Below are 21476 nucleotides of genomic sequence, written 5' to 3'. Positions count from 1 at the left end.
TTTCCTTGTCATTATAATGACTATCCCCATAACTCTCCCATATCCTTTGTTCTTTTTCTTTTCCTTCCTGAATCATTTACCATTTTCTTAGCAATCAGTTCAGTTCAGTTCAGTCACTCAGTCATGTCCGACTCTTTGCGACCCCATGAATCACAGCACACCAGGACTCCCTGTCCATCACCATCTCCCAGAGTTCACTCAGACTCGCATCCATCGAGTCAGTGATGCCATCCAGCCATCTCATCCTCTGTCATCCCCTTCTCCTCCTGCCCCCAATCCCTCTCAACATCAGAGTCTTTTCCAATGAGTCAACTCTTCACATGAGGTGGCCAAAGTACTGGAGCTTCAGCTTTAGCATCGTTCCTTCCAAAGAAATCCCAGGGCTGATCTCCTTCAGAATGGACTGGTTGGATCTCCTTGCAGTCCAAGGGACTCTCAAGAGTCTTCTCCAACACCACAGTTCAAAAGCATCAATTCTTCGGCGCTCAGCCTTCTTCACAGTCCAACTCTCACATCCATACATGACCACAGGAAAAACCATAGCCTTGACTAGATGGACCTTAGTCAGCAAAGGTTGGTCATAACTTTCCTTCCAAGGAGTAAGCGTCTTTTAATTTCATGGCTGCAGTCACCATCTGCAGTGATTTTGGAGCCCAAAAAAATAAAGTCTGACACTGTTTCCACTGTCTCCCCATCTATTTCTCATGAAGTGATGGGACCAGATGCCATGATCTTCGTTTTCTGAATGTTGAGCTTTAAGCCAACTTTTTCACTCTCCTCTTTCACTTTCATCAAGAGGCTTTTTAGTTCCTCTTCACTTTCTGCCAGAAGGGTGGTGTCATCTGCATATCTGAGGTTATTGATATTTCTCCCGGCAGTCTTGAGTCCAGCTTGTGCTTCTTCCAGCCCAGCGTTTCTCATGATGTACTCTGCATATAAGTTAAATAAGCAGGGTGACAATATACAGCCTTGACGTACTCCTTTTCCTATTTGGAACCAGTCTGTTGTTCCATGTCCAGTTCTAACTGTTGCTTCCTGACCTGCATATAGGTTTCTCAAGAGGCAGGTCAGCTGGTCTGGTATTCCCATCTCTTTCAGAATTTTCCACAGTTTATTGTGATCCACACAGTCAAAGGCTTTGGCATAGTCAATAAAGCGGAAATAGGTGTTTTTCTTAGCAATACTGAGGAGTTATTTTCACATTTTGGGTGGTAATCTTTGGTCATTTTATATGTATTAAAAGTATCTTCCACTTTGGACTTATCTTTGAACTCTTGACAAACAGAATTTCTTAACTTTAAAATAATCTAATTTATCTGTATATGATTTGCCTTAATTAAGAAATCTTTCCTTACTCCACAATGATAACAAAATTCTCATAAATTTTCTTAACAGCCTTACAGTTTTGCCTTTCACAAGTCTTATAACTGATTTGTGGGATGAGGACAAATACAATTTCTGTACCCTCCAGATAAGGATATGTGATCAAACCCAGGTCTCCCGCATTGCAGGCAGATAGATGCTTTACCGTCTGAGCCGCCAGAGAAGCCCATGTGATCATTACAACACCATTACTGAACACCCCATCCTCTCCCTCACTGATCTGTACCAGCAAGTCTGTCATCAATCAAAATGTGTGTATAATTACTCATTCCTGGTTCTTTATTTTTATTTGTTTATCCTCATTTCTATATCACACTACTTTATTTACTATAGTTTTGATAGCTTTAAATTGTCTTTTCCCCAAATTTTCCCAAATTGTCGTTTTCCAGAGAAAGTGCTCACATATTCTTGGCCCTTTGATTTTCTATATACATTCTGTTGCGCTCTCAATTTTGTAATTTTACTCATAAAGGTCAAATATGTTTTTTATTAGAGTGTAACTGTTTTACAGCGTTGTGTTAGTTTCTGCTGTGTAACAAAGTAAATGAGCTACATCCTGCTAAGACAAGAGACTTAAGAAGTGTGGGTGAGCTCGCTGGGACGATTCCCCTGGAGGAGGGCACGGCAACCCACTCCAGTATTCATGCCTAGAGAATACCATGGACAGAGGAGCCTTGTAGGCTACAGCCCTTGGGGTCACACAGAGTCAGACACGACTGGAGCGACTTAGCACACACGCACACACACCTCCCTCTTGAGTCTCCTTCCCACCCTGCAATCCTACCCCTCTAGGTTGTCACAGAGCCCTCAGCTGAGCTCTCTGTGCTACACAGCAGCTTCCCCCTAGCTATCTGTTTTACACATGGTAGTGTATACATGTCAGTACTACTCTCCCAATTTGTCCCTTCCTCCCATGCCCACATGCCCATTCTCTCTTCTTGCCCTGCAGACAGGTACATCTGTACCATTTTTATAGATTCCATATATATGTGTTAATATATATTTGTTTTTCTCCTTCTGACTTTACTTCATATGAAAGACTCTAGGTCCATCCACATCAACAAATGACCCATTTCATTTCTTTTTATGACTGATATCCCACTGTATATATGTACCAAATCTTCTTTATCCATTCATCTGTTGATGGACATTTAGATTGCTTTTATGTCCTGGTTATTGTAAATAATGCTGCAATGAACACTGAGGTACATGTGTCTTTTTGAATTATGGTTTCCTCAGGGTAAATGTCCAGCAGTGGGATTGTTGGGTCATATGGTAGTTCTATTTCTAGTTCTTTAAGGAACCTCCATATGTTCTCCATAGTGGCTATATCAATTTACATTCCCAGCAACAGAGCAAGAGGGCTCCCTTTTCTCCACATCCTCTCCAGCATTTATTGTTTGTAGATTTTTTGATGATGGCCATTCTGACTGGTGTGAGGTGATACCTCATTGTAGGTTTGATCTGCATGTCTCTAATACTTAGTGATGTTGAGTATCTTCTCATGCAAACACATCATTTTTAAAAGAACTTTTTAGGTACCTTACTTTTCATTATTATTATGAATGATAGTTATGGTTTAATTATATTTTCAATCCATTGCTTGACCATAGGAAAGCAATACACTTATAAATACTGATATTAATCTAGCAGCCTTGCTAATAAATTCATTTATTATAAAATTTTGTAAATTATTTTGTACTTTATTTGTAGACAATCTACGAATAATTGCAGTTTCTGATCTTTCAAACCTTATAGCTTTCTTTCTTGGTCTTTTTTCTTTTCCTTCCTTAGGACCTTTACTAGAATGTTGAATAGAAATGGCAACAAAGCAGGCATTCCTGTCACTCCTCTGAATTTAAAAGGAATGCGTTTAACACTTGATCATTCAACATATGGTACCGCTCTTGGTTTTTGGTAAATGCCCTTAATCAAGTGGTTTCCTAAGAGTTTTTATCATTAACAGATATTAAATTTTATCAAATCTTTCTCTTTCATCTTTTAATTGGTATTGATAGATTTTCTAACATTGAAACTTGCATTTCTGAAATAAACTATACAATTTGATCTTGATGTGTCATCCATTAATATACACTGCTTTAATTGGTAGGTTAATATTTTATTTAGGATTTTTTTGCTTCTGTGGTCATGCATGAAACTTATTTGTAGGATTATACAAACTGCCCTCAAAAACTGAGTTAGAGACTACTTTCTCTTTTTCTATTCTGTAGAATAAGTTGTATACGATTGGATTCACTCTTCTAGAAACTCAAAAACTCAATTTCTCTGGACCTGATGTGTGTGGTCTGCAGTAGTAGGAGAAAGAGGAATGGGAGTGGTGGTGATTCACTACTACTAATTCAACAATTTAAGTGGTAAAAAGAAAGCTCATCTTTCTATTATTTATTGAGACTATTTTAAATATTTACATTTCTCTTATGATTTTTATATTTTGTGTAAGCTTTCAATAAGGCCACAGAATAGTTAATTTACTCTTATCTTTTCAATTGCAGATCTGTACTTAGCTCCCTTTTCTAATCTAGTATTAGTTACAAAGCCACGGAATGACACTACTACACGGTGCGCCATTCACCCTACTCTCCCTAGATCTGGGTTTCAGGAGAGAACACGTCGTGAATGGTGCTTCCTGGGGTTGTGCAGTGTCACAACCCTGTCTGTTGGTGACTTCCCTTTCTTTCTCCTGGTTGATCTTATCAAATCATTGTCCATTTTATTGACAACTGGTGCTTTTGCTGGTTTTTCTTTGATTATCTTTGATATCTATTATGCTAATTTTTGATAATCTTTATCTTCTTCCTTCTGCCTTCTTAGGATTTATTCTGTTCTACATTCTTACCCCTAACTACTTAAAGTAGATTGTTAACTCATTAATTTTTTTAGCCCTTTTTGTCTTTTAATACACAGTTTTATGACTATGAGTTTCTCCCTAAACACACAATTTTTATATGTGTGACATAGTTACTAATGCAGTAGTTTAAGCTCCCTTCCATTCTTCTTTTCTTCCTTCTATTACTATATTCAGTTCTAAGATTTTTTTCCTAATATCCTTTAGAGGTCCTCCTTTCACCAACTAGTTATTTAGAAAAGTATTTGTTTTTTCAGATATTATGTTTCATTTCCAAATGGTTTCTAGTTAAACTCTTATAACTAAGTTCTAATGTAATTAAAGAGTATGTAATGTATATTGATAATTTTTTTAAACAAGGTTTATGGTCTTAAATGGCACAGCATTACAACTGTTCCATATACCCTGAAATAGAAGGCATAACTTTTACTTTTAAAATTTTTTATCTGTTGTTATCCTTTTGCATTTTAGGATGCTTCCACACCGTCCATTTTTTAAAATTCAATTTGACATTTAAAAAGAAAATGCTTAGTCCATTTGCATTTACTGTGATTACAGACATTTTGGGGATTTATTCTACCATCTTATTTTGTTGTCTATGGATCCTTTTTCTTGTTGTTTCTCTATATTTTGTCTCTATTTTTTTTCTTTTTTTTTTTTCAGGAAAATTTCCTCAACCTTACCTTTCACCTGTTCTCTTAAGCTTCACTTCTGCTATTATATAATTAAATTTTCAAAACTATTTTTATGCAAATGCTCCATTTTTTTATTCTCTAAATGTGAACTGTTTCTTCTGTTACTGTCCAATCATTTGATGATAGTTTTGTGGTGGTAGTTGTTGAAGTTTTCTTCTCCTTGTATTATGTATTTCCTCCAAGCTTCTTTGATTTGTTTCGGTTTTTAACATGCTATAAACAATCCCCAAATGATCACAGTTTGCTGGTTGTATAGGAGTCACCACTAAAATAACAACGAAACAACTCTTCATGCACTGGTGGTTTTCAACTGGTAGATTTGACTTTGGGGCAATCTGGGAATTTTGTGAAGTATTTCCTACTGACATTATCTACACATCTCTACTTTTGGCTGGTCAATTTCCCAGAGAGTAATCTCTAGCTTTTAGCTGTGAGCTTTCTCAAAGTCAAACAAAAGAAGAAAACTAAAGATCTCTTTGATTTGAATACATTAATCTACTCTGAGCTGTTCTCAGATTTCTTCTGAGAATAAAGAAAGAAATAATCTTTTGGCTGCGAGAGGGGACGAAGGAGATACGTATTCTGATTGCTTCTTATACAAACCTTCAACTTACTGATTGCAGTCTCAGCTGCTCTGCACTTTCAGAGGCACATAATCCTTAACTCCTAAGTCTGTGGGACTGGAGGGGATAGTGATGGAAGGGAGGAGATGGGGGAGGATGAATCAGCCTGTTTCTGGGCTACACCAACTGACACCTTAGGCTTATAATTTCCACTCTGCTAAATTAATAACTTATCCATGTATTTTCAAGCTTTCAAAATTTCACTGGTACTCTGACTTGCTTGTATCTCATCTCGAATTCTCTTATTCCGTACTATCATTTTAACAGGATTTTAGGAAAGAGAGCCATAAAAGCAAGGGTTCCAACCAATCATGTTTAAATACAACTCAGAAATATTTTCAAGATTTCTTTTCCATTATTTTTTTCTGAGTGTATGCTGATACACTCTGAGAAATGTGAAAAAACAGAAAAATACATGTATCTCCAACCTTTTCTCCATCTGCTCTCTGCTGCCCTCTTCTGCTCTGAGCTGTCATTTTCTATCCACAGTCCATATCTAGAACCAAACCACCTACTGCCTTCCTGGGATTTCTCAGTTGTTGATTAGTTTCTCATACCCATCAACCTCTTTTACACTTTTTGGCATAGCCAAAGTTGGTCTAGGAGAAGGAGTCAGTGTTAATTTGCCTATCTTGTCAGAAAGGACTTCCTAAGAAACCAAGGTTTTCTACACGCCACAATCCTCATTCAATTCTCATGTGATATGTTATATTTTCCATTGTCAGAATGGCTTATCACTAGCCAGGTATGTCTGAGATTTTAATTTAATTATATCTTATTTTACCTTGGTTTTGAGTTTCCTTTATCCTTGTTCCTGTCTTTATTTACTGGTGTCAAATCATTGGGTCTGAATGTCTCCATATATTTTTCTGAACAAAACTATGAAGTGATGAGCTGAAAAAATACATTCACATTATTTTTAAAATATAAAAAATTATTTCACAGCTATTACTACTGATTCTCTAAACTATACATACATATATATATGTATGTATATATATATAGTTCCCAACTTTCCACGAGGCTTTTTTAATTTAATACTCTCATTACCTTCAAGTGTTTCTTGTGTATAATATAATTTTTGGAGCCTTCACTATGCTAGCTATCTTTCTCAGAGCAGTCCATATTGTCTAACTTCCTCTCTATGACAATTTTTTCCTTCTTACATTGATGTGTTTATACACATACAATTCTAATTGACCTTAACTTCTATACTAAATATAATAAGTTTTAAGATCATCTCCCCAAGAATAAATCATCAGAAAGAATTCAAGGAAGTCAACAGAACTGGAAGCCTAAGACACTGAACTCATTCCACCATTCACTAAGTACTAAGGCCACATTCATGTACTACCAGCATTCCTCAGATAGAACAGAATAGAACAAAAAGAAATGGGTTTTGACATATGCAAGACAGAGAGTCTCCTTCTGATTACTGAGGGAAATTTAACAAGATACAGAAAGTCTCAAAATAAAGTAAATTTTGCATGGAAGTAAATTCTAACTAAACAATTTAAGCCAAGAATAATTTTCTTAGCTTTTAGCTGTGAGTTTTTTCAGTCATTTAAATACATTAAGAAATATATGGAGGTTCGATGCATGAGACAGTGCTCAGGGCCGGTGCAGTGGGATGACCCTGAGGGATGGGACAGGGAGCGAGGTGGGAGTGGGATTCAGGATGGGGAACACATGCATACCCATGGCTAATTCATGTCAATGTATGGCAAAAAGCACTACAATATTGTTAAGTAATTAGTCTCCAATTAAAATAAATAAATTAATTAAAAAACTAAAAAGAGAGTTACCATATGACCCAGCCACTCCACTCCCGGGCATGTATCTGGAGAAAAACATGGTTCAAAAGGAAACATGCACCCCAGTGTTCACTGAAGCACGATTCACAATAGCCAAGATAGGAAACAACTTGAATGCCCATTGACAGATGAATGGACAAAGATGTGGCACGTGGGTACAATGGGATGCTGCTGCTAAGCCACTTCAGTCGTGTCCGACTCTGTGCGACCCAGTGGACTGCAGCCCACCAGGCTCCTCCACCCATGGGACTTTCCAGGCAAGAGCACTGGAGTGAGGTGCCACTGCCTTCTCCAAATGGGATGCTACTCAGCCATAATAAAGAATGAACTAATTCCATTTACAGCAATATCGAGGGACTGGAAATTATCATACTAAGTACAACAAGTCAGAAAGAGAAAGACAAATACAACTATCACTGCATGTGGAAACTAAAATATGGCACAAATGAAGTTATTTGCAAACAGAAACAAACTCACAGACATGGAGAAGACCTGTAGTTACCAAGGTTGGGGAGAGTGGGAGAGGGGTGGACTGGAAGTTTGAGGTTAGGAGATGCAAACTATTATGTATAGAATAAAAAACATCCTACTGTATAACACAGGGGGCTATATTCAATATTCTGGGATAAACTATAATGCAAAGAATATAAAAAGGAATGTACAGATTTGTATAACTGAGTCACTTCACTGCATAGCAGAAATTAAAAAACACTGTATATCAACTATACTTCAATAAAAGTAAAATTTTAAAAAAATATGGTACTGACACAAAAACAGTAACTAATACAGTAACTAACATTAATTTCCAGTCCATCCATATTGCAGATCAATCAAACAGGATAGAGAACCCAGATATGAACTCACACAAATATAGTCAATCTATGACAAAGGCTTCCCTAGTAGCTCAGCTGGTAAAGAATCTTCCTGCAATGCAGGAGACCCCAGTTCTATTCCTGAGTCAGGCAGATCCCATGGAGAACAGATAGGTTACCCACTCCAGTATTCTTGGGCTTCCCTGGTGGCTCAGCTGGTAAAGAATCTGCCTGCAATGCAGGAGACCTGGGTTCAATCCCTGGGTTGGGAAGATCCCCTGGAGAAGGGAAAGGCTACCCACTCCAGTATTCTGGTCTGGAGAATTCCATGGACTGTATAGTACATGGGGTCACAAGAGTCAACAAATCTATGACAAAGGAGACAAGAACATACAATGGAGAAAAAGACAGTCTCTTCAATAAGTGGTACTGCATAAACTAGACAGCCACATGTAAAAGAATGAAATCAGAACATTCTTTAACACCATATACAAAAATAAACTCAAAATGGATTAAAGACCAAAATGTTAAGACCAGATACTATAAAAACTCCTAGAGGAAAACACAGGCAGAACACTCTTTGACATAAAACAAAGCAGTATGTTTTTGGATCCTGTCCTAAAGCAAAGGAAATAAATGCAAAAGTAAACAAATGGGACCTAATTAAAACTTTAAAAGCTTTTGTGTAGTAAAGGAAATCGCTGACAAAATGAAAGGACAGCCTACTGAATGGGAGAAAATATTTGCCAATGATATGACCGATAATGGGTTAATATCCAAAATACATAAACAGCTAATTCAACTCAATATAAAAAATCTGGTTTAAAAATGGACAGAAGGTATGAATAGACTCTATTCCAAAGAAGACAACACAGATGGACAACAGGCACATGAAAATATGCTCAACATCATTAATCAAACAGAGGAATGCAAATTCAAACCACACTGAGATATCACCTCAAACCTGTCATAATAGCTATCATAGAAAAGAACACAAATAACAAACATTGGCAAGGATAGAGAGAAAAGAGAACCCTCCGACACTGTTGGTAGGAAGTGTAAATTGGTGTAGACACTGTGGAAAACAATAGAGAGGTTTTTTAAAAAACTAACAATAGAACCACCATCAGTTCAGTTCAGTTGCACAGTTGTGTCCAGCTCTTTGCTACCCCATGGACTGCAGCATGCCAGGCTTCCTGTCTACCACCAACTCCCAGAGCTTACTCAAACTCATGTCCACCCAGTTGGTGATGCCCCCCAACCATCTCATCCTCTGTCATCCTCCAACCAAAAAAAAAACCTGTTAGAGTTAATAAATTCATTAAAGCTGTAGGAATCAAAATCAACATTCAAAAATCAATTGCATTTCTATATACTAACAATGAACTACACAAAAAGGAAATTAAGAAATCAATCACACTTACAATAACACCAAAAAAGATTAATTCTGAAGAACAAATTTAACCAAGGAAATTAAAAGACCTGTACACTGAAAACTATAAGACACTGATGAAAGAAACTGAAGCAAAACACAAAATTATGGAAAGTTAGCTCATGCTCACATATTACAGTAACTAAGATTAAAATGCTCATACTTCCCAAAACAATCAAAAGATCCAATGCTATCCCTATCAAAATTCCAATAGCATTTTTCACAAAAATGGAAAAAAATGCTTTGCTTGGAACCACGAGAGACTCTCAATAATCAAAGCCATATTTGGAAAAAAGAATAAAGCTACAGGTATCACACTTTCTGACTTCAAGGTATATCACAGAAATGTGCAGTCCTGTGTCAGGAACCAGTCCAGAAATTCAAGCAGTCCTGTGTCAGGAACCGGGGCAGAGGCCAATGTGTTTCTTATTATTTCACCATAGTCTATTGTTGGCTGGCTTTGAAGATGGAAGGATTAGTTCAGTTAGAATTAATAAACGAACTCAGTAAAGTTGTAGGTTACAAAATCAATAGGAATTTGGCCAAGATGGCAGAGAAGGCAGACCCTGAGCTCACCTCCTCCTATGGGCACACAAAAATTACAAACAGAGCAATTACTGATGATAACTGGAATCTAGCAGAAAATACCTTTATCTTTAGTTGTGACTAAAGATTAAAAAAAAAAGGAAGGGTACAGTTAAGCCTCAGACCCCTAGTGAGCAACTCACAAATTACAAATACAGAGGAGTGAGGGGTCCGTGCCCCACATCAGCGTCCCTAGTCCAGGGGTCCTGTATCAGGAACATGAGCCCCCAGAACATATGGCTTTGAAAGTCAGCAGAATTTACTTTCAGGACACCCAGAGGGCTGAGAGAAACAGGAACTCCACTCTTAATGGGTGCACATAAAATCTCACATGCTCTGGGACTCAGGGCAAAAGAAGTAAGTTGAAAGGAACCTGGGTCACACCTTATCTGATGATTCTGGAGAGCATTCCAGAGAAGCAGGAGGCAACTGGAGCTCATCCTGGGGATGCAGACACTGGGAGCAGTCATTTTAGGGAACTTGTTCTATCATGAGGACAAGGACACTAGCAAGCACCATTTTGGAACTTCTCTCCAGCATATTAGAACTCACCCCCACGCACCTACCTGTCAGCACCAGTACTGGGATGCCTCAGGCCAAGTAACTAGCCCAAGTGGGAACAAAGCCCCACCAACCAGTAGACTGGCTGCTATAGGGGTGCTGAACCCACAGCTGCCCCAGGACAAGACCCTCTTACCAGAGACCCTGGAACCCAGCTCCCACTCACCAGTAGACCAGCACCAGCCCCAGGACCTCGTGGGCCCTGTCCCCTCCCACTAGTGGGGACAGGGTGGAGTACTTCTGTACTCCCAGGGCCCTATAGCCGGAGACTCCAGATTCCAGCACTGCCCACCAGAGGGCAGCCAGCCCCAAGGCCAGCCTACATACACCAGTAAACCAGCACTAGCTCTGAGACCTCCGGGCCTTCAGCTCCCCCTATGGTAGGCCAAAATACCAGCTCCAAACCCTGGACTCTGGACTCTGTAGCCATAGACCTCGAGCTCTAGCACTGCCCATCAGAGGGCCAGCACTAGTCCTGTACCAGCCTCACGTGCCAGTTGGCTAGCATCCGCTCCAGGACCACTGGGGTTTCACAGCCTGCCATGGCAGGACCTAGACTACCCTGCCAGCAGGCTAATCCCAGCCCTAAGACACCCTGGATCCCTCAGCCAGCTGTGTCAGGAACGAGCCCCAACCACCAAGTCAACACTAGCTCCGGGACACTTTGGTTCCTTCAGTCAGTGGCCCCAGGATCCAATCCCACCTCCTAGCAGGTTGACACCAGCTTCAAGTCTGCCAGGACTCTATAGACAGCCACCTTGTGACCCCACCCAACCCCATCAATCAGTAGCCAGCAACCTCTAGACAAGGCAAGGCCCGCCTGGCAACCAACCAGGTCGGGGGCCAGCCAGGTCTAGGAGACCACCCACAAGTGTCAATTCACCACAACGTAAGGACTCATGCTGCTCACCTATGGCACATCCCTAAACAATATAGCTCTTTGACTAGGGGGAATGCTCGGCTAGGATACATAGGACATGCCTATAAAATGCCACTTTTCCAAAGTCAGGAAATGTAACAAACCTACAAAACACATGGAAATAAGAACAACAAGTTAGGCAAAATGAGAAAACAGAGAAACATGTTCCAAACAAAGGAACAAGATAAAACCCCAGAAGAATTAAATGAAGTGGAGACAGACAATCTACTTGAGAACGAGTTCAGGGTAGTGATTGTAAAGATGATCAAAGAACTCAGGAGGATTTGGGATGAACAGTGTGAGACGTTTTTAACATACAGAAGGACCAGAGATGAATAATATAGTGCTGAAATGCAAAATACACTAGAAGGAATGATCAGTAGACTAAATGATACAGAGGAACAGATCATGAGCTGGAAGACAGGCAGTGGAAGTAACTGAAAAGGAACAGAAAACAAAAGAAAGAAAAGATGACAATTTAAGAGACCTCTAGGCTTCCCTGGTGGCTCAGCTGGTAAGAATCCTCCTGCAGTGTGGGAGACCTGGATTAAATCCCTGGGCTGGGAAGATCCCCTGGAGAAGGAAACAGCTACCCACTCCAGTATTCTGGCTGGGAGAATTTCATGGACAAAGGAGACTGGCAGGCTATAGTCCACGGGGTCTCAAAGAGTTGGACACAACTGAGCTATTTTCACTTTCACTGGGACATCAAACATACTAACATTCACATTATAGAGATCCCAGAAGGAGAAGAGAGAGAGGAGACATAGTAGCTGAAAACCTTCCTAACTTCAGAAAGGGCTTCCAGGTCCAGGAAGCACAGAGAGTCCCAAACAGGATCAACACAGAGAGGACCAATCAAGACACATGTAATTAAAATAGTAAAAATTAAAGAGACTATTACAAGCAGCAAGAGAAAAGCAACAAGTTATGTACAAGGCTATAAGGCTCATAGCTAACTTTCAGCAGAAACTCTACAGGCCAGAAGAGAGTGGCATGTTATGTCTAAAGTGATAAAAGGGGGAAAATAGTAATAATCTATTCAGTAAGGCTTTCATTCAGAGTGGATGGAAAGATTATGAGTTTTACATGCAAGCAAAAGCTAAAAGAGGTCATCACTACCAAACAAGCTGTACAAGAAATGTTAAAGGGATTTCTCTAAGTGAAAAAGAATAGACCACAACTAAAAACATGAAAATGACAAAAAAAAAAAAAAAAGACATGTCAAATCAGTGGAAAAAACTGACTAGAATAAACATGGGAATAAAATGAAACTGAACATTTTCTCATTCACACCAAATATACAAACAAAATAAAATTTAACTCCAGTGTAATTAAGTACTTAAATATCAAAATTAAAACTTCAAAATATATTTAATATTTCTCTGATGGGGGAAAGGAAAGATTTTTAAACAAGAGTGTATATAAAAGTTTATAAACTTAACTGTATTAAAATAAAGAATTTTTGATAAATCTCACTTTTAATAAAGTAAAGACAAGCTGTATACTGTGAAGTGATAGCTGCAAAATATATGTGGTACACAGTCTCCAAAGATAACCACAATTCCTACACGCATGTCTATTTATCACAAGGTGGAGTCTATTTCTCCTTCTCTTGAAGCAGAGCTTATCTTAGTGATTTCTTCTGACCAACAGAGACCTGTTAAAATAACTTTATGCCAGTTCCAGGCCCAGCCCTTAAGAGTTCTGCCAGCTTCCCCTCTCCCTCTTGAAGCGAAGAACTGTGGGAGAAATCCACCTACTCTGCTGAGACTACGCATGCTCCAAGTCATCAGCCACATAGAAAAGTTCTGAACCACCAGACATGAGTGAAGATCTTTTGAACCTTCCAGCCCCACCCAGCCATCAAATAAATATATTCAGATGAGTGACCCAGGGCCATATGAAGCTACAAAAACACCCCTCTGAGCCTAGAGCCTAGAGAAATAATAAATCATTCTTGATTTAACCCAGTGAATTTTAGAGTGATTTGTTAAACAGCAATAAACAACTGAAGTGACATCTAACATATATATCACAAAAAATTAGTCTCAAGAACAAAAAAGAACTACACTAAAAAAAAAAAAACGACTATAACAATTACACAGGCAAATGATATGTACAGGCATTTCACAGAAAAAGAAATAAACATAAGAAGTTATGTTCAATGTCATTAGTAATCAAGATCATGCAAATTAAGATCATAAGTCAACATTTCTGCAATTCAACTGGCAAAAGAAGTTTGACAACATCAAGCAGAGAGGATGTTAGAGATATTAGCAATATCTCTTAGATTGCTGGTAGGAGTATATAACCACTCCAGAAAAGTTTGGCATCTTTAAAAACTGAACATTACCCTACATCTCAGCAATTACATCCTAATACCTTCACTTTCACTTTTCACTTTCATGCACTGGAGAAGGAAATGGCAACCCATTCCAGTGTTCTTGCCTGGAGAATCCCAGGGATGGCAGAGCCTGGGGGTGCCGTCTATGGGGTCGCACAGAGTCGGACACGACTGAAGTGACTTAGCAGCAGCAGCAGCAGCACACCTACAATGGGCTGGCTCCTCAAGTGGCGCTAGTGGTAAACAACCTGCCTGCCAATGCAGGAGACATAAGAGATGGGTTCAATCCTTGGGTCGGGACAATCCCCTGAAAGACAGCATGGCAACCCCTTCAAGTATTCTTGCCTGGAGAATCCCATGGACAGAGGAGCCTGGAGGACTATAGTCCACAGGGTCACAAAGAGCAGAGCATAACTGAAGCGACTTTAGCAAACATGCACATACCTACAATGGACACAAGTTTGAGCAAAATTCAGGAAATAGGGGAGGAAAAGTAAGCCTGGCATGCTGCAGTCCATGGGGTTGCAAAGAGTCAGACATGATGAAGTGCTTGGCATGCACGCATACCTACATACACACACACAAAAAAAATTTTTTTCACATGTGCAATAGAAGACATGTACAAATTCTTCCACAGTAGCCTTGATAATAATATCTAAAAGCTGGAAACAACACTAAAAGCCCATCACTAAGAGAATAAACAAATTATGATCTAATAACAATGAAATATCAATACTACAGTAAAAATAAAACAATTAACCTTGGTAAAATATCATTCTTAAGAGGAATTATTAGAAAACTCACTCAAAATATTATTCTTTTATGTAAACTTCAAAAACAGTTAAGCTAAGAAATATACTGTAGACATACACATGTGATTTTGAAAGCTTTTAATTCTTCAAGATAATATGAAAAGAACTAAATCAGGGATGATGGAGACCTGAGGACACAGTCACTGCCCTTGCTGAACTCTCGCTGAACACTCTAAAATAAAACTGCTGAACAGTAGCTGAGTTGCTGAAATATGCTAAAACCTGGACTAAAGAAAATATACCTTTCCCTAGTAACAAATGAGATGTACTTGATAAGCCGATTGCATATATGTAACAAATGTTCCTCCAATTCATACTGTTGATAAACAATTCGTTTAAACCTGCAAGAACTTCCCATTCCCCCCTCCATAAAAATTCTACCCATTTTCCTCCAGTGGGACACTGTTCTGCCTTCCTCCCAAACTGTGGTTCCCCCAGTTGCAATTCTAAGACCCCCATTAATAAATTTTTGGCCTCTTTATAGTTTGTGGTCCTTCCAGTTGACAATAATAAACACAAAATTCTTGAGGAGCTATAGAAGGCAAAGAGATAAAATAAGGGAAAGATTTGAAATGTTGCTAGTAACCTACTTATTGTCTTATGTGGTGAATTTGCAGGTGTCTATTTCATCATTTGAACATACAATTTATTAGTTTTTAAAGACCCATGCAATGATCAGTGATGACAGGATGCCATCAATACAGTACAATATAATACAATCTGGTACACATGAAAATCCTACCCACTCTGTTTAAAAAAAAAAAAAAAAGAGGCCCAAAGTGCATCATTTATTGGTTTGTTAGAAAAGTTACCAGCAGACAATAGGTTAATGTCTTAAAAATGCTGAAACAAAAACAATTGCCCATCAAGAAGTTTATATTGTTGAATATGTAAAAAGACTGAGATTATCACCTACAGACCCTCACTTAACAGAATAATGAAGGATGTACTTCAGCACAAAGAAAGGTGACATACAGATGAGACGTATACAAGGTGGCAGAATGAACAATGGCTTCCCCAAAGATGTCCACATCCTAACCACCCAGAACCCATGAATAAGTTACCTTATGTAGTAAAAGGGGCTTTGCAGATGTAATTAAACTAAAATCTCAAAATGGGGAGATTATTCTGGATTATCCAGTGGGTTCAACATAATCACAAGGAACCATGCAAGAGGGAGACAGGAAGATCAAAGGCAGAGAAAGATGTGAGAATGGAAGCCGAGTTCAGAGAAAAGAAGATACAATGCTGCAGGCTTTAAAGGTAAGAGAAGGGACTACAAGCCAAGGAATGTAAGCAACCTCTGAAGGGCAGAACAGCTAAGGAAACACATTTCTCCCTGAGAGCCTCCAGAAAGGAATGCTGAACGTATTTTACACATTTTATACAACACATTTTAGACTTCTGACCTCCAGAACTGTAAAATAATACATTTGTGTTGCTCTGAGCCACTAAATTTGTGGTAATACCAATTAACAATGGAAGATAAAGACATAGCTACATATATTCACTTATTAAATCCTCACAAAGCCTGAGTTAGGCACTAGTCTTAAACCCATTTAACATGAGTAAACTGGTATTACACTTACTTGACATAAAGAAATCAAAGAACAAAATAAGCGGTGGACCTGGATACAAATCCAGGATCCACACCTTTAAGCACCATAAAAGTGGTCTTTTAAATGAAAGAACATTGTATCAGAAAAGATTACTGAAAAAAACATTTAAAAATATGTATGTATTATGTCAGTAAATATAATGAAAGATTACATTTTAAAAGTTAAAATTAAAATGCTGAAACAATAACAGAGTTGGGTAGGAAGAAGTTCAATGAGCATTGTACCTTAAGATCCTTGTTATTAAAAAAAACACACAACAGATTATTCTTATTGTCAACAGAAACAAATGTTTAAAAAGTGACTGTCAGAAAAAATTTATGGACAAATATGTACTAAGGAAACACACTAAAATAACATAAACATAATCTATGGAGCCTAAACAGAGCTGGAAAAATAAATAACACAAAGAATGACTGACAGACAGGAGGAATATAGATGATTCAGAAAATTTCAGCAGAAGACAGGGAAGTATGATATACAAATAAACACAAAAGAGAAGTAAATCTGGCCCTGTTTCTTCAGTAATCACAATAATAATAGTGGATTCATTTCATTTATTTAAAGACAGATTGGACAAGCAAACTAGACAACCACATTGCTTATAAATGTTGCTTATAAAACACACCCATAAAGCAAAAGCATATCAAAAAGTTCAAAATAAAGAAATAGATGCTGGTGAGAAAGGAAAATGATGCAGTTGCTATGGAAAACTGTCCTGGTACTTCAAGAAATTAAACACAGAATTACCATATGATCCAACAATTCCACTTCTAGGTAAATACCAAAAGAATCAAAGGCAGTGATTCAAACAGATATTTGTATACCAATGTTCAGAGCAGCATTATTCATAAAAGCCAAAAGGTAAAAACAACCCAAATGTCCATTACAGATGAATGGCTAATGAAAGTAGGTATATACATACAATGGAATTATTCAGTCTTAAAAAATGACACAGACCACAGAGTATCAAAAATGGTATCTTGACACAGACCACAATACTTCTAGGATGAACCTAGAAGCCATCATGCTAAGCAAATAATCCAAACACAAAGCACAAAACTTCTACAATTCCACTTGAATGAGGTTTCTAGAATAGTCAAATTCATGGAGACAGAGCAGTATACTGGCTATCAGGAGATAGAGAGAAGCAGTAATGAAGAGTTAGTATTAAATAAGTACAGAATTTCAGTTGCAGATGATGAAAGTTGGGAAGATGGACTGTAGTAATAGTCACACAACAATTTAATGCCACTGAAATATACATTTAGACATACCATGTCATGCATATTTTACCACAATAAAGAAACAAAGAAACAGAAAATACTATACCATGCCGATGGTAATCAAAACACTGACTTAACAACATTCTATCAGACAAAACAGAATTTAAAGGAAAAGCATAAGGAGAAATTGAGACTCAACATACTAATAGAAGGGACAATCATTCAAAGAGCTATAATACTTATAACTTTTACATACCTAAGATTGCCTCAAAATATACAAAGCAAAGCCTGACAGAATTACAGGAAATTTGACATTTCACAAAAACATGGTGAGATATTTCAACCTATCTCAATGATCTATAGATCAAGTGAGAAAAAAAGTAGTACATACACATAAGATTTGACCCTCTCAATGAATAGTCTTGGGCTACAGTCCATAGGGTCCCAAACAAGTCAGACATGACTTAGCAACTAAACAAAATATAAATAGAGGGAACCCTGTACCTAATAAAGAATTTACTTTCCTTTCAAATCACATAAAATACTTATAAAAATTGATGATATGCTAGATAACCAAAGACTTAATACACTTCAAAGATATAATATTATATAGGCTACATTTTCTACATAAAGCAAATAAATAAGTCAAAATAAAAACAGATTTTTAAAAACCTGTCTAGTTTGAAGACTTGAAATAGCACTCCTAAATAAACCAATAAATTAAAAAGAAAATTAAAATGGAAATTACTCTCTAGTTAGAACCATTCAGAAAACAAAATATCACATATTCAAGGTTCGTGGATGCAGTTTTAGCAGCTCTTAGAATTAAGAATAAGAAGGGTATTAAATTAATTTAGTATTTTAAAGATTGCAAGTAAATATAGGATTCAATAAAGAAGCTAGAAACTGAACAAGCTTAAAGGCAGGGAAATCAGTATAACAGAAAACAATCAAGATCAATAAAATTAAAGGTTGATGAAGGAAAAACAGAAAAGTACACAAAAGGCTCTCATTTACCCCCCAAAAGTAACAGACAGGAGACTGAGTGTTTCACAGGTGGGGTTTATCAAACAAGCAAGGAACAGAAAATCCTTATGATATACAAACTTCACAAGTTAAGAAGGAAAGTCATTAAACTCATTTCTTGAAACTTAAAGAGCAATGATTCCCAAACCAGACAACAACTGTATACTGCACCAAAAATCTACATAGACAATAACACTTATGAATATAAGTGCAAATATCCTAAATGAAATGTTAACAAATAAAATCCAACAATGTCTGCCTATGTATACATATGATACGTGCAGATGTACTGATACACATCTTAGTGGGGCTCATCCCATGAATGCAAGTGCATCTATGAATGTTATTAATGTAATAAAATCTATTAATTCTTTGAAGAGTCTATTTACCCATATAAAATCACATATTCATCTATATTTGTGTCATGTGTACACACATATGTGTAAGTATAGATTACGCAATAAATGGCAGCAAATTTTTTAAGAGTTCATTACTCACTTATCGGGGATATCAACACCAAGCTCGCACTGAGGTAGGAATAGAAGAGAGCTCACTCAGCCTGATAAAACAGAAACCAACAAGCCCTGCGCCAGGAAGACAAGCTCCCCGAAGGCAGGGATAGTTGTCTGACTGGCGCCTGGCACAGGGCAGTGCACAGCGACTGCGCAACGACGTTGAGGCCTTCCGTTTTCAGGCAGCCCCGCAAACCAACGGTCACCGGCCCCCCGAGGTCCCTCGTCCCAGCCGTTATGGAACGCAGTCCCCGAGGCCCTTACCTGAGGCTCTGTGGCCCAGTGGCCGCCTGGGCCCATTCTAGGGCTGAATGGTGCACACGCTGGAAAGGAAAGCACCAGGCGAGGATGCCCTTGAAGAACCAAGGAGGACCGCCTGGAGACCACCTGCAAACCCCAGGGCGCCATGGCTAGCGGTCTCAGGGGCGCGGTCTCAGGGGCGCCGTCTCAGGGGCGCGGTCTCAGGGGCGCGGTCTCAGGGGCGCGGTCTCAGGGGCGCCGTCTCAGGGGCGCGGTCTCAGGGGCGCGGTCTCAGGGGCGCCGTCTCAGGGGCGCCGTCTCAGGGGCGCGGTCTCAGGGGCGCCGTCTCAGGGGCGCGGTCTCAGGGGCGCCGTCTCAGGGGCGCGGTCTCAGGGGCGCGGTCTCAGGGGCGCCGTCTCAGGGGCGCGGTCTCAGGGGCGCGGTCTCAGGGGCGCGGTCTCAGGGGCGCCGTCTCAGGGGCGCCGTCTCAGGGGCGCCGTCTCAGGGGCGCCGTCTCAGGGGCGCGGTCTCAGGGGCGCCGTCTCAGGGGCGCCGTCTCAGGGGCGCGGTCTCAGGGGCGCCGTCTCAGGGGCGCGGTCTCAGGGGCGCGGTCTCAGGGGCGCCGTCTCAGGGGCGCCGTCTCAGGGGCGCCGTCTCAGGGGCGCGGTCTCAGGGGCGCCGTCTCAGGGGCGCGGTCTCAGGGGCGCGGTCTCAGGGGCGCCGTCTCAGGGGCGCGGTCTCAGGGGCGCGGTCTCAGGGGCGCGGTCTCAAGGCCCACGCAATGGATGTTGGGAGCATGGGGCAGGATCAGGGCCGACACTGGACCGGCCAGTGAAGTGACCAGTTCCTTTTAGATTCCCACGCCAGCGATGTCACAGCCGCAAAGGGCATCACGACGCTGACCGTGCAGAAGAGGATGGAGGCAGAAACGGGCACTAAAAGCAGATCTGATATTTAGCCCAGTCTAACATATCGACCACTTGCACAAGAAAAACGGAGACATTGCAGAATGGGCCCCGCTGGGACCTTTGAAAGGAATGGCTTTTTAATATTTTCAAAACATTTATGTTGTGAACATAATAATGTTTAATACGTTTATTAAATAATGTTTATTGAATTAATAAATAAGTTCATGTGGGCATAAACTTACCATTTAAAAGTCTCAATTATTAGTTAAAGGTTATATATGGGAATATAATATGAGTGTAAGAGTGTGTAGACTGAAAATTGGTGCCCAAACTGATAGCTGTGAGTTAACTTTTGTTGGAGTGGGGGTGCTTGTGAGGACTATAGTCCAGGACACAGCCTCTCAGATGGCTCTGAGGAACTGCTTGTCAGAGGTGGGAATCTGGCAGAGGTTAGTATATATGTGATTTTGATGAAGGGGAATACATGCAGTCAATCATACATTTTGGCAGAGGCTTGCTGCTAGTGTGGAGAAGGTTGCTGATAATCATAAGGAGCAAATGTCTCTGTTAATGATTTTAGTGCTCTTCTAGATGTGAGAAGATATATAAAAAAAAAAAAATTAGGCTCATGAAGTCTTCTGAAAAGATCTAACTACCTGAAGGCCTATTCTACCAAATTTCCCTAGAGCACAAGAGTGCCTCATTCCTGCTCTCTGTCTGGAACTCCTTTCAGGGTGTGTTGAAGGTCAGCGACTGCAGTGGCTAGGGACTTCATTCTTGTAGAACTGGGTGGTGAGCTACGTTGTTTAGCTGGCAAGCTAAAGGAATCCTAAGAAATAGTTGAATTGTGTGTTTATGTGTCTATGTAAAAATGCCTCATTTCTTTTTAAATGTCTTATAAAAAATTTAGTAGGTGAATATCTTATATGTGACTCAACAACTATTTACTGAGCACTTACTATGTACCACACAGAATGCATGGGTCCCTTTATATTTCTTGGTAGGGGCCACAGAAGAAAAGCAATATAGAGTTTTGCTGCATTCTACTATAGCTAAAACTGTGTTTAAGAATAAACTTCCCACTATTCATTTCACTTAA

General features: G+C 39.4%; 1 protein-coding gene across 1 annotated transcript in view; it reads right to left on the bottom strand.

The window, feature by feature from the left end:
- DNAH14 (dynein axonemal heavy chain 14) overlaps positions 1-3972 on the bottom strand; it is a 388242-nt gene extending 384270 nt beyond the window's left edge. Inside the window, exons 1-2 of the mRNA XM_052654143.1 lie at positions 3877-3972; positions 3135-3235 (exon numbers count right to left, since the gene is read on the bottom strand). Coding sequence (XP_052510103.1) covers positions 3135-3235; positions 3877-3972 — 197 coding nt within the window. The remainder of the gene's footprint in view (positions 1-3134; positions 3236-3876) is intronic.
- Positions 3973-21476: the final 17504 nt, after the last annotated feature.

This window comes from Budorcas taxicolor, chromosome 16 (assembly GCF_023091745.1).
Source record: "Budorcas taxicolor isolate Tak-1 chromosome 16, Takin1.1, whole genome shotgun sequence".
Classification (NCBI taxonomy): Eukaryota; Metazoa; Chordata; class Mammalia; order Artiodactyla; family Bovidae; genus Budorcas; species Budorcas taxicolor.
The sequence above is the reverse complement of the archived record's forward strand: the minus strand, read 5'-3'. Positions and strand labels throughout refer to the sequence as shown.